Below are 15,327 nucleotides of genomic sequence, written 5' to 3'. Positions count from 1 at the left end.
AAAAAAGTATAATCCTAAAAAAACATTTCAGTGAACTCTACTTACCTTGGCTCATAGCTGATAATTTGTATTTATTTTTATTTTCTCTTAAAACGAAGAAAAAAACTATATCTATGATTAACCACTAAAACTGGATGAAATCAATGGTATCAAACTTTGCACGCAGATGCTTCATTTTTTCACCTGTTGTGCTTAATTGATAATGTAAAGCTTAGAAATAGATGGGGAAGAACATATACTTATGAAATAAAACAAAACAAAACAAAAAGTAAAAATTACACAGCAAGACTAAATTTTGGGGCCCCTTTGATATTTGGGGGCCACTTAGATACAAAAACAAAAGTACGTATACGCCATACATTTTTTTTATGGCTTATTTATTTTTAGGTTTATTTTAATGTTTTATTATGTTCGTAATGCACTTTGCTATACTTACTTAAAATTTCTATCATAAAAGTAGCAAATCCTTGTACTAGGGGCCCCAAAAATTGAATATTTAGAGACCCCTAAAATAAATTTTTTTTAGCTTAGAATTGATAGTTCTTGGGGCCTCTGTTCTGAAGTAATATGAACATGTACATATTTGATATTCCATCATTAAACATAATTTTTTTTACTGTGCGCCCCTGAAAAATTAATTTTGGGGCCCCAAAAATTAAATATTTAGAGTCCCCTAAAATAAAAAATTTTGAAGCTTAGAATTGATAGTTCTTGGAGCCTCTGTTCTGAAGTAATAAATACATATAGGTGTTTGATTTTCCATCACCAGACATATTTTTTTTTATTTTGGGGCCCCTAAAAAACTAATTATGGGGCCTCAAAAGTGAGTGCTTAGAGGCCCCTAAAATATAATATAATTTTTTTGGAGCCAAGAAGAATTATTAGGTATTGGGGCCTCTGTTCTGAAGTAATATTCGGAATGCCACCAATAACGTAATGTTTTTACTTTGGTCTCTGATGTATTTATGTTGGGACCCCTGAATTGATATTTAATTTTCCATTTGATTGTTTTGAACCACTGAAGTAATAGCTTTTGAGGATCCTCAAATAATATTTGTCATGCCATCAGAAAATTTGATGAATATTTTTGGGCTCCTTAGTAATAGATTTTGGGGCCCCCAAATTAATATTTGATTGGCTCTCAACTAACGGGGTTCCTGAAAAATAATTTTTTTAGACCCTTCATATAATATTTTTGGAGACCCCAAGTCATATTTTTTGGGGCTCCTAAAGTAATATTTAGTAATCCATCAACAAATGTAATTTAATTTAAAAACAATTTTTTTTAGTTTAATTTTTTTTGACGCCCCGAAGTAAAGGCTTTTGGGGCCCGTGGCCTGAAGCTGTTTTTTTTTGCTTTTTTGGGGCCCCTAATGTATTATTTGTGGTTGCAAAGATTTTTCAAGTAATATTTTTTGGGGCCCTAAGATAAAATTAAAATTTTTTCTTTTAAAAAAGCAGTTTATTTTTTTCGGGCCCCTGGGGTAACCTTTTTATTAAATCAATATATATTGTGTGGCTACCAATGCATTATACATTACACTGAATGATATAATTCGTCTCCCTTGTATCCGAAGTGATTCAAATACATTTTAATTTACCTACTTTGTAACTCAATTTATGCTAAAAGTTTCCTTCTCTGCATTGTCTCCAGTTGGGGCCCTGGGGTAGGTCGGGGGCCCCGCTTGCCCCAAGGGAGTGTACGCCCCTGACAGCCACACAAAAAAAAAGTTCTGACCTGGTGTTGCGACTTTGTTTTTCATATAGTTTTTGGGTCGCTGAAACCGAATCCGAAGTCTGTTTTGCCCCATCACGTCAGGTTTTCGAGATAACCTCAAAAAATTTTAGCGACCCAAAAAATATATGATTAACGTATTCACATATCCAAATCAGAGAAAATTCGTGATATTTTTTGAGGTTATCTCGAAAACCTGACGTGATAGGGCAAAACGGACTTCGGATTCGGGTTCAGTGACCCAAAAACTATATGAAAATCATAGTCGCAACCTCAGGTCAGGACTTTTTTTTTGTGGCTGTGTTATCATTTAAGAAACTGAATTTTGGGCAACTCTCCCATACAGTAGGCCCCAGCGTGGGGCGCCCCAAGAGGGTTAAGTTTTTTTGAAATAGGTATATACATATGTTGACTTATGAGTCTATTTTCTTTTAGATATAACCTTAAAGCAAAAATTTTTGATTAGGATCTTGTCTACATTAAACACCGTTTTCAAAAAGGTATAAGCCATTTTTCTAGGATCCGGGGTTTAGTCAGGACATCGATGTTTTTTTGTTTTATTTTTCATGCTATCTCATATGATTGTTTTAATAAAACATGCTTGCATTAATAAACCGTGACTAATCGTGTCGTGAAAAAACGACTTACGTAATAGGCCCGCATTTCCATGAGAAAATTGAAAAAAACGCTCGACCTATCCTATTTTTAGATTTTAGATTTAGGGGTGATTTCATAAATGCATGGTTGCGCAAGTCTGACCAATGCAAAGCTTTCATTAATGCAAATGACAAATGTCAGGTGTTCATAAATGTAAAACGCAAATATTTGCAGCGCAAATGTGCAAATGAAAAAATTCCCATGCGCAATGAATTTAAACTCAAAGAGAGAAGGAAAATGCGGTAAAAATGATACAGCTTTTCTTTATTTCTCAATTTTGTCAAAATATTGATTGGAAATCAAAGTTCAATTAAAAATAACAAAAATAGCCGCGATATAATAATTTTGTAAATATTTAGAGAAATGTTAAAAAAAGTTGTTTTTTCTGATTGTTTTGGAGAAGAGGCTGAATTGAAAATTAAAAATTTTGCCAAATGACGCAAATCAGAAAAAGTGTTCATAAATTCGAAGTAAAATACATGCGCAAATAGTTTTTCTGACATTAGTCTGATCGCAAATGACCGCATGTAAACAAAGCAACCATGCAAAGCACCCTAGATTTTGGATTTTAGATTTAGATTTTTTTTAGATTTTCATTTTTTTATTCAGTTCAAAAAGAGTTTTACAATATTTGTGTTACCCACGAAGCTTAATGCTTATCAGTGGGTTGTTAAATTATGAAGATATGTACATTAGAATTGAATTAGATTGCTAATTAAAGATACATACATATTTCAATGGTAATAGTTATCGTACTATCCCCAAAATTAATAAATAAAAAATTAAAATTCTGAACCAAAAATGGTTTTCTAAGGCGGGGATAATTAGTAACGATTTCTTGTAGAGGAGTTAAATACAAGCATTTTTTACTAGGGGAGGAGGGGGGTCTATCTCCCCCTGTTTAGGAGGGAGGGACAATTTTCTAAAAAAAATAACTCAAAATAAAAAAAAAATATTTAAAAACGACGGCAGCACCTACAGTAGGGTGGTCCAATTTTTTGGTTTTACATTTCCGTTGTTCCCCACTCAAAAATTAGTTGCATATGTGTTTTGTATAACTCACATAAAATTTCAGCTTTTTAGTTGAAATGTAAGTGGGTGCAGGGTCGAAAGTCCACAGGCCAAAAGTCCATAATGGACTATTAGCTCACTTGTGTGGGTCATAGCTCCATAAATCAATTATGGACTTACAACCCACCCAAGTGGGTCAAAAGTTCACACAAAATTCCAATTAGGAAAGCAAAAATTCATTATGCAGCTGAGTTCTCATATTCTAATTTTTTTAGCAATATCTCTCCAAAACATTTATACAAAAAAGTGATCAAATATCTTTAAAATTCAAGTAATTTGAGAAAATTACTTTAATAAGTATTCAAAACTGGAACAATCGTCAATTTTCGAAAGTTTCTTCATTAAATGTTCAATTGGTGTCATGAAATTAGTCCAAGTGGAATAAGACCAACTTTCAAAAATTGGTTTTACTTCAATTTTTAACATTTATAAATATAGTTATTCAAAAGCTTTTTAAAACATTTGAATAAACATTGAAAACATTAAATGTTTTGGCAATTGTATGATAATACCGCACACCAAAGATGTTTATTTTATAACTCGGTAAACGCGAAGCGGAAAAAAAGTTGCTCAAATTCGCGCGAACCTTTATTTTCACACCTTAAAATTGATTCTCCCGTGGACAAAATTTTTTTCCGCTTCACGTTTGGCTTGTGCAATTTAAAAAGATTCTCATGTGAGCAAATTTTTTTCCGCTTCGCTTTCCGCCAATTAATTGGGATTTATTTGTTTTTAATCTCCATGTGTTAATTAATTAGCCAGCTTTGTTTGCGAGATAGTTCCCAAAATAAGTGCCGATAATCACTATAAGACTCCAAACTAATCGTCTTTTGAACAAAATTTTGTTCTCCTTGCTTTGTGCGAGTTTTCGAAAATTACTTCAATAAGATTTACAAATAAAACTCGAGTCAGTTAAGAAAAAAACATAAAATTTTCAAAAAAAAAAAATTATAAAAAAAACTAAAAAATCAATTTACAAATATTGTTGAAAAGAAATTACAATTTACAAATTAATATTCCTTAAGCACCTTCCACATCTTTTTCGACATTATGGAGTTCAGGCTCACTTTTTTGTGGGTTTGACATCCTTGGGTGGGTTGTAAGTCCATAATTATAACCCACCCAAGTGAGTCAGTAGTCCATTATGGACTTTTGGCCCCTGGACTTATGACCCTGCACCGTGTAAGTGGGCCCTCAACAGATGCTGTTCTAACTAGGTGCTCATGCCTAGTAATTAACATTTTTTTCAATGTATCAAGTGAATTAGTTTCTGACGTGTTAAAGTTTTTCATAATATGTTTTTTCTTTCATAAAAAAAAACCACTAGTTAATTTATGTTTTCACAGATTTTTTTGTTGTTCATTTAAATTCGTTTGTAAGTATTTTTTGCTTAAAGTTAAAACAAAACAGAATTATTCAATGATATATGAATGACTCAAAACCAAAGAAACATGAAAATCATTAAATTGGTTGTCGGAAACATGCCTGCTTATCATATTTAAGCCAAATCCCAACTCCAAGCCAAGTCCTATTACGATATAATCAGATATTAAGGGTAACAAAGTTTAATATTTCAAAGCTGATGAGCGCCCTCTTCCTTTTACTTTTGAGAGCTAAAACTTTAAAACTTACAGTTCTCAGCCAGCGATATGTTGGTATAGATGTCTGTAGCAAAATAATGGGTGGGGAAATAATGAATTATATGTTTTTTTTTTTGTTGTCTTATAACGTGGACCACACTAACCTACAGTTATGAATGATACATTTTTCAAAAGGCAGAATATTACACTTTATTTTAATTTTTAAATCAAGTTATTTTAATTAAATAATCGATTTCAAAGTCAACTTAATAATGCAGCCCTATACTAGTTTTACAGATTCATCGACTTTCCTTGGATTCTGAGATTTTACAAATTTTATGCTTAATTTTACTCGACTAACAGCTTATCATGCCAATAGAACGAGGGAGAAAACTCCATAGTCGGATTGCGTGTACAATTGTACATAAAACTGACGTTCCGATACTAAAAATGAGTATCGAACTGGAATGAGATCGCACGATCTACTAGATTGTAAAAATTTAATTTTACTATATGAATATTCTAAATAAGTTGTCCAACGAAATACCATGCATAGATTTTGAAAAATGTGATATATGTTCATATCTTCGTATACCGTAGACATAGCGAGCTATGCTATAATATTCATAATTGAAACCATCGTCGCCTTCTAAATTGACCTTGTTCTCATCAGGAAAACCACTTTGTGCCACTCATTTTTTCAGCTCATATGAAGCTTAGAAAATTCAAAAGGAATACCTTATCGTTGCTTGTTTAGAGGTGGTTTCTTTTGGACTTTTTATGGGTTAAAATGATCCGTGCTGTTTATTACTCGGCGTACTGTTGAAACACCAGCTTTTTGTTTGATTTTTGCCGCAGAGTCACTAGAATTTGAGGCAGATCTCAAAATTTTTGCTATTTTTGCCTCAATTCATATTTTTCCTGTGCGAACTTTTGTTTCTGAGGTACGAATATGCAAAACTAAAACTCAATTTTGGTAGCTATAGCAGGCCTTGTTTATTTAACAAATCAATTTTTGCTCTTTCGACACTATTCAAAGCTTTTAATCTACTAACTTTTTTTTACATTTTAATTAAACGACCCACGGTGGGCAGGAAGCATCGATAGGTTGCACAAAAATGTCGACAAAAACTGCCAGTTGGGTTGTATTTGTTGATGATTATACGTGCAAAATCCGTTGGAATTGAAATCCTAGCTGCTCCCTTTTCAAAAGTTATTCATATTTTTGTATTTCTAATCGGGACAATTTGGAATAAAAATCTTGGGGAGAGTACGATAACTTAGGTGACAAGAATTGATAAAGGTATTTTGTAGAGGAGCTTAATAAAATAATTTTGTACATTGGGAGGAGGGGGTCTATCTCCCCCCGTTTAGGCGGGAGGGGCAATTTTATAAAAATATCACGTTAAATACAAAAAAAATTATTAAAAAACAAAACGGCATCACTTACAGTTATGAATGATACTTTTTTCAAAAGTCAGAATTGTACACTTGATTATAATTTTTAAATCAAATTATTGCAATTAATTGTTCTCGAAATAATCAACTTCAAAGTCAAAATTTGGAAAAAAGTTGAAAAAAAAAACACTTTAAATACTATTCTTACCAAGAATGTGAATTTAAATAAGAAATAAATCAATGAAATAAACTGCCTCAATTAATTAATAATCAAATTCTGAAAATGATATGCTTTTTGCCTTCTAGTTTTTGAGAAAATTGAAAATTAAAAAACTATCTTTTTATCAGATTTGTATTTTTTAGTTGTTTTCGTGTTTACATAAACATAATGCTTGCAAGCAGTATGCCCCCTTGCAACCCCCCAGCTTGAGCTCACTTCTATAGGATTTTGGGTGGGTGCGAGTTTGGGTGAAGGCAAATTTTCATGAAAATTTAAAAGTTTTTTGGAATTCAAAAGAAACTTTGTACATACCCAACCTTGACCCCACCCCAAATCAATCCTATAGTGTGCAGGGGGGCAGCATGCCCCCCCCCCCTTAGCCATCTCAATTTGATATGCTTTGAACCTCACATCTTTACCATTTTTATTTACCATTTTTATAAAAAAATCGCGAGATTCTTGGGACCAATTTCAAATGGCCTAAGCGAAGCAACGAAGTTGTTTTAGCGGGACAGAGGACCCAAAAAGAAAATTTAAATCCTGAGAACCCGCGAAGTGAGCCAGGCATGATACTTTTATATTGGCAAAAATAGTTAAGAAAATGAAAATCTGATAAAAAGGTTATTTTCCTAATTTCAATTTTCTCGGACATTATAAGGCATAGAAGCATATGGTTTTCAGTATTTGATGAGAAATTGATTGAGACAGTTTATTTAATTGATTAATTTCATATTTAACGTGATATTTTTATAAAATTGCCCCTCCCGCCTAAACGGGGGTGATGGACCCTCTCCTCCCAATGTACAAAATTATTGTATTAAGCTCCTCTACAAAATACCTTTATCAATTCTTGTCACCTAAGTTATCGTACTCTCCCCAAGATTTTTATTCCAAATTATCCCGATTAGAAATACAAAAATATGAATAACTTTTGAAAAGGGAGTTGCTAGGATTTCAATTCCAACGGATTTTGCACGTATAATCACAAATACAACCAAACTTGCAGTTTTTGTCGACATTTTTGTGCAACCTATCGATGCTTCCTGCCCACCGTAGACCAAATCTCACTAAGAACACTTCAACCTTTAATTTGGTATGCCAATCACCTCAAAACTCTCACAAACAACGAAGATATTGACCTTTAATGACCGTGTGTCTATTCAGTTGACGCAAAAAAAACTGCATTTTTCCATATGGGACGCTTTGTAAGAGAACACGATAAAAATAGCCGTTCTTTGTGAATTATTCTTTCTGATTTGTTTTCTCAACATCACAAGCTAACAGTAAGCATCATCAAATGATACATGAAAGCTCAATCTTAGAAAAAAATGGACAAAATACCGTTGAAAATATGTGTGCTTATTCAGTTGAAGCGGAGTGTATGAGTAGACCACATTAAACGAAGACTTTCATAGACCTTATCTAACCCAAGTTTTATATGACTGTTCCAGAAACAAATAATGTTACTGCATTGTGCATTAAAAGTAAGACCAAGAATTTTTGCAGAACCGACGAAATCAATTACAGAAATGTTAAGATATAATTCGGCGAAATATGAGGTATCTGTATTAGTTCTTGAAATCACTAATCACTTAGATTTCTTAGGATTTAAACATAGATTGATATTACTATTTTAATGTATGTATAAAATAAAAGTAGGCCCATTGTAACTGCCTTATAAAAAACAGTATATATTTCCCTCTGTTATGTCGCGTCTTAACAGATGGATATCAGTGATATCAGTGGTAGATAGAGCGTTACTATACAAACATTTTTTATAGAATATATCCAAGAATCACCTCTTTAATTTCTTGAAGAAGAAGAAGAAGGTCTAGTACACAGATCGAGCTTAATTTTAGCACCCATACAAAAACCTTTCCAAAATTAAGCCAGCTTAGATTATTTACTAATTTCAGCCCAGTTGTGCGCAGCTCCAGTTAAAAATTCACATTTTCGTTTCGAACGTTTTGTACCTATCTGTGCCAATTTAGCACACGGAAAAAAGTGGAGAAAACAATTTTCAATTCTATAAATTTCATTAAAAACAAAAAAATTTTTAAATTTCATTAAAAACAAAAAAATTGTTTTTAAAAGCGCAAAAACATCTTTTAGGTCTGGTTTTAAACTCCAAACCAAGTAATCAATTTTGTTCGAAAAAAATGTTCAGAATTGTTGGTGAGTTTGTTTTTAAGTTTTTTTATAAATACCTACAAATTTTCAAAAAATAATAACTCTACATTATATTTATTAATAATAACTCTACATTATATTTTTTTCGATTCCAAAATTTTCCTATTGTTAAGAGCAAATAAAAAATCATATGTAGTTAAATAGAATAGTGGAATTTCATTTATTTTACTTTTTTTCATTTGGTGGTGACCTCATAATGCCGCCCCGGGTGCCACCCATGCTAGCTAAGCCATTTGACATTTGTCTTAACATGTTCCAAACAAGATAAAAAAAAAAACATATTTACCTGGAGTCACAGTTCGCAGTCTCTGTTCTAGATCAGAAATTTTTTCTTTGTAAACCTGGGTTTGTGCCTGAAATGATGGTTCTGGAATAACTAGTACAATATATTTGGTTATCATAAAGAAACTTTAAAGCATAAGTCAAAATTCAAGTGTTAAAAACCTGTGCAGTACATCGCCTTCATGTATAAGCCTCGTAAAAATAGATTTTTCACTAAGACAAAATGTTAAAGGCAGATTTTCTGATTTTTGGAATACAGGTTGGTATTCAGGTGCTTAAACATATGTGAAAGCTAAGAAAGTTTTATTCGCACGGTAGGCCGATATAGGGAGTTAGATGTCAAAAAACATGGTTTAAAAACTTGTTGCTGAGTCAATTTTCCATAAGACTGTCATTGAACTGTAATTTTCTTGTATCAATTATCGTTAAAAAACTTTTTTATATACCAAAAAAGGATGCAATCATGTTTGAATTGAATCGTTTATTTTCAAAACATGATAAGTTCACTTTTTTTCAAAATTCGTTTTTTTAACTGAATATGTTCTTTAGGGATAACCACATCTGCTTCAAAATATGAAGCATCTACTCAGTCTATATTCGATTTTACAGCTAAGCGAAAAAAATTTATTGTCAAAATATGATAAAAGTTCCGGACTTATCATCTTTTGAAAACCAACAGCAACTTTTTTATGAGTAATTGACTACACATAGAGAAGCTGACTACTGACTCAAAATCTTAAGTTGAAAGCGTCTTTCAAGTAAAATAACTACTCGAAACATTATATTCTATTCCCAAATGCAATTGTTTGATAGACTGAGGCTTTAAAAAATATTGTATATTCATTTTAAAACTAATTTCACATTCGTTTATTTTCAATGTATGATAAGTTCAAAATCGTTTTTATTTTTTATCTTTTGAACTATCGGTCCAAAAATTAAATACCAAACGATTTTCTGTAGCTAGGTAAAAGTTCTACAAAATTTATTTTGTATACATTTTGCTACACTTAACAGAAGAAAATAGAACGTTTTTTTCTTCTCCTGAAAAATTTATAATCATGGACTTATCATATTTTGAAAATAAATAATGATTCAATTATGTATGAAAATTGATATGCTGTAATTGTTCAACAGTGAAAACTTTTAATGACATTTTTTTTAAATTACCTCAGCTTCATGTTTGTAGTACTTTTCCGTTTTGCCCTTTGGTTTTTAGATACAATTTTCTTGTGGTACTTGACCCACTATAACAGGACTAGCGGACGACGGAAATATCAGGACTTTTTACAAATTAAAAACTCCCTAAATATCAGTGTGCATTGCAAAGATCAGTATATTAATAATTTGTTCCTTTTAGGTCCATTTTCTTCACTCGGAGTTGAACATAACTTGAGAATTTTTAATATAAAAATTCTCATGTTTTGTTCAACTCCGAGTGAAGAAAATGGACCTTAGTGGTCTATTCTTACGGGCTTCTTACGTTTCTTAGAACAGGCACAATTTGTGTATGAACATAAAAACAAAGCAAAACAAATAAAAAAAAAACAATATAAGAGAAAACACAAATACAAATGCATGTAAATGTAGAAAATAAAAGTTTTCAAATTTTCTACCAAAACTCGCATAGAGCTGACAATTATTGATATAGACCTTTTTATATCATTAACGTCGTGTGTGAACTAGGTTAAATATTAATATTCCAGTCAAGCGTCATTTGACCTTGCGCGTAGAAGGGGTCTTTCCAAAAAACTTGAAACCAAATTTGCTCCACCTTACAGTTGTTTTTAGCAAAAAATTATTTTTTTTTTTTTTTTTTTTGAAATTGTGTTTGTAAGCGTATGTATATCTAAATTGCGGTATATCGTAGACCAAAAAATAAAAAATATTATGTGTTCCTTACAATATTTTCTATATATATGTTTTATGTGACCAATTTTTTAATGAAAATTTGTAGATTTATATTTGGTAATGCAGGCTATTTTGGTCAATAGATTTTAAATGCAAATAAAAAAACTTTATTCCATCACCCAACTTGCGTCGCTATTCACAACTTCTTCAGGGGTTTTTATTGATCTTAAATTTAACATTATGAAAAAATTCTTTTGTTTATTATTTTATACATTTTGGTTAATTTTTAAAACTTACATGTTGTTTTTTTGTTGTATTTTACATTGTTTTTTGTTTTGTTTTTATTTAGTTTTAAAAAAGAAAAATTAAAGAAGAATATTTAAAGTATTTAATAAATTAACATTAAAAACAAGAGAATAATAAATTTAAAAAACAAACATATGTAAATATTATCACAGTGTAGTTTTAGATACTTCAGGATAGTTAGTTATTTGGAGAATAGTTTTGATTTTGTTTATGTTCTCATCTTTGAATTGAACGTCGCACATAGAGGTATTTGCATGCTCTACGCGGGCAAAATATCAAAGTTAACAAATATCCATTATTATTGCAGTCCACAAGTAGGGGACTTTAAAATTGGTAATTTCAAAAACGATTGATTAAAATATTTTGATTTAAAATTTAAAATTAAGTGTACAATTTAACCTTTTAAAAAAAGTATCACTCATAACTGTAAGTGTTGCCGTTGTTCTTAAATATTTTTTTTTGGATTATAAGTCATTTTTGAGAAAGTTGCATCTTTCCACTCACCTAACTAGGACTTATATCGGCCAGGACCGGCTGTAATTGCACAGTTCCTCTCAAAATCGCTTGGACAAACACATATATAAATTTCGACTTTACAGAATAAAGTTTCGTTTAATGCATGTAAACTTCGCACCTTTAAGTTAGTCTGGCAGGCACTTGTGCACCTCAAAAAAGTCTGGCAATTTTGTTTTTGTTCTTCTCGATGGGTAAACTAAATTCTATAAAAATTTCAGCCTTACAAGAGCAACTTTTTTTTTTAAATTTTTTTTACACTTTCAAGGTCATATATATATATGATGTGCACCACTGAGGCCTGCCAGACCAAGATTTTTTTACTTAGCATGCTAAAAATTATCACTGTAAGAATTTTTAGCCTTACAAGAGCTACCTTAGTCAAATGTGCCACTAGCTCTTGGACTAATAGGGCTGTTTATGTTTATATAATTAAATGCCTCTTCACAAAAAATCCACCAAAAAGGAAGTTTTCTTTTGCACTTACAACTAGATATAACCCCTTAACCGTCCTGACATTCATAAGAAACATGTTTTTAAAGACAATTTGTTATGTGTTTTAATTAATAAGCACGATAAATTTTTCAAGAGTTTAGAAAATTAAAATTTGTACCTAATTGCCAAAACTTAGGTTTTCTAAAATATCACCATTTCAGATAAAAAAAAACTTTTAAAACAATTTATTTTTAATGCAGGCTTTCAGCCAAAAATAAAATAAAATAAATAAAGTAAAATAAAAATTACTGCATTAAAAATAAATTGGTTTAAATATAAGAAAAGTCAATCAAATTATACAAGAAAAATCTTTTAGATCGAATTCATTCATTCTTCAAAATTAGACAAAAATTGAAAACATAAATTGGTACTTAGTAAATTTACGAAAAGATCCATCGCTAGACAGTTTTATAGCGAGTACTTATCTACGATAAATGACTTTATTATTTTCTATTTCAAACGAAGATTTTCAAAAAATAGAATTTTAACCAACCCATATGTACTTTTGCAATAAGTCCAAAAAAATTTAGGAGTAATTTTGTTGGACTTTTTTTATTTTCTATTTCATGTATTTTGTTGTCCCGATTTGTCCTGTTGTCCCGACGTTAATAAATTTTTATCTGGCAGCCCTATGTGAGACAGGACTGATTTGCGCGGTCTTGGGACAGTGTTAGCTATTTATTAAAATTTCAGTGTTTAAATTTTTTCTGCAGAAAATAGCGATGGATACGGAAACAACAGGTATAGACATTTCAAATACAATTTATTTTATGAAATTTGGTTTACCTTAATATTTTTTTATTGGTGGGCAAAAAGGGGCCAAAATAAAGATAATTTTTTTATTTTATTTTAAATTTATTTGTGTATCCTGCTAGATCCCGCAATTATTGTTACTTGTATGAAAACTTGAACCCTTTATCTAACAAGTTCTTAACAACTCAGCCGCAGAATACCGCAGTCGCGCGAATTTTCAGCACATAGACATTTTAATATATTTGGAAAATTAGTATTAAGCAAATTATAATCTGAATTTTTTCTCCCGTCATCATATAATTTTGTAAATTGGGCATTTAAAAATATTTTTTAAAATTATTAAAAAAAAAAAAAAATTAAAAAAAAAAAGTTTTTTCTGTAAAAAAATTTTGTTTCCTAAAATTTTTTTTTGTAGCAAAAACAACTGATTTTAGTCATTTGCGTGTTATAAAATAAAAAAACAAAATAATAAAAAAATTTGGCCGCTTAGATTGTTGAAATACCTCTATGTGCGTCGCTTATATCAAGTAAAAGATGGAATAAAGTTTTTTTATTTGTATTTAAAATCAATTGACCAAAATAGCCTGCATTACCAAATAAAAAACTACAAATATTTTCTATAGTTTTGGTGTAATTGCAGTTAAAAATAAAACACTTTTACTTCGAAAAAAAACCTTGTAGGTACCTAACATATTATGATTGAAAATTTTCTGACTGACTTTGTATCCCTCTTAATTTACTGCATTTTAAAGAAAAAATGAACTCTAGCGATAAATATGGCCGATAAATTGATAAATGAACATAAGTTAAATCGTTACGACAACACCCAAAACACTTTTTGTTGCGAATATTTTGAAAACTGCAATTTAATTGCACCATTCACATGGCCACAAACAACGAATGAAGAAATATTCGTTGATTTTGACATTTCTTTTACATGAGAGCCTAAGAATAAGAAGTACCTACTTCTTATTCTTAGATGAGAGCGAATTACGCGAATTAAACTAGAGCTGGACATCGCCAGCGTTCACCACCAAAACTAAAACAAGTATGATTTTTGACGTTAGGGACGCGCGAACAAAAAAAGGTTTTCATAGAAAAAAAGTATTTTTAGTTCTTTTTAATTTCCCGGGAACGACAAATTTTTCGTATAAGGTTTTCGGTTTTTGGCTAAAAACGAATGAGAACATTGAATCTTGATAATAATTTTTATCAAAAAAAAAACCGACTTCCATGGTTTTATGGTTTTTCTCATATTTTCTTTAGCCAGAACTGAACGAACTGAACTGGGACCACACTGCAGGCACCAGCTTCCCAATACAAAAAGAAATTTCAAAATTGGTTAACTCAGTCCAAAGTTATGAGGTAACAAACATTAAATAAAGATACAGACGAATTGAATACTTCCTCCTTTTTGGAAGTCGGTAAAAAACTTCTGAATTTTTTTTTCCAAAATTTGGACTTTGAAAATTAATTTTTCAAGAACTGTGAATTAAAACAGCTTTATTTAAAACCATACTAAAACAAAGAGTTAATGGCTTTACAAAAAGGTAAGTATGCTATTGTGAGTGTAACCGTTGATTTCACTGTGCAAGTCAAAATCTTTGACAAGTACGCTGTTAACTGCTTCACCCTATTTCGGACCTTAGAAATCGATTGGCATCATTAGTTTTTCGATTTATCTGTACGATTTTTTTCGGAAGTTTTTTAAATAATTTTAAGCATTTTGCCTGGTTTAAAGTCATTTTTCTTCTTTATATTTCTATTTTTCTACTCAAACGTTATTTACTACTAGAGCGGGCGGCCACTGCAGAAACGCTCAACTCATCGAGCTAAAGAAAATTTCAAATGGGAAGTGCAAGAGGGCTATTAGTAGTTACGAAAACCACAGGTCTTCCCGTTCGCATCCTGGCACGATTGGCGTGGTAAAGTGCATTGTGCATCTCATAGAGTTAAAAGACAATATTGGTGTCAAATTAAAGGTGATATTGTCAGCTATCAAAATTCAGAGGTCTTCCGGGCGAAAGTCTTGCAGTTTTGTCATGCAGCCCGTTTTAAGGTTAGAAGCGATGAAAGTGAGTTTTTTCATAAAGTCTTGTTTTTTGGTATTTTGATGGATGAGTTAAGGAGTTTTTTCACTATAAAAAAAAAATATGAGTTATTAGCATTTAAATATAAAACGATGTTTTGGAAAAAGCTTGATAGATTATTAACAATGACCCAAAGTATATATAAAACTAAGAATAATTCACGAAAAAGTCTCAAATAATACGCTGCGC

The 15,327-nt window shown here is 31.0% G+C and overlaps 1 protein-coding gene across 2 annotated transcripts in view; it reads right to left on the bottom strand.

The window, feature by feature from the left end:
- The window catches only part of LOC129916181 (restin homolog), a 213,288-nt gene that overhangs the window by 62,553 nt on the left and 135,408 nt on the right, over positions 1-15,327 (bottom strand). The window contains exon 9 of one of the 2 annotated variants that reach the window (XM_055996009.1): positions 9,138-9,204. The exons of the other annotated variant lie outside the window; for it this stretch is intronic. Coding sequence (XP_055851984.1) covers positions 9,138-9,204 — 67 coding nt within the window. The remainder of the gene's footprint in view (positions 1-9,137; positions 9,205-15,327) is intronic. 2 annotated transcript variants of the gene reach the window in all.

Source organism: Episyrphus balteatus, chromosome 1, assembly GCF_945859705.1.
Source record: "Episyrphus balteatus chromosome 1, idEpiBalt1.1, whole genome shotgun sequence".
Lineage (NCBI taxonomy): Eukaryota > Metazoa > Arthropoda > Insecta > Diptera > Syrphidae > Episyrphus > Episyrphus balteatus.
The sequence above is the reverse complement of the archived record's forward strand: the minus strand, read 5'-3'. Positions and strand labels throughout refer to the sequence as shown.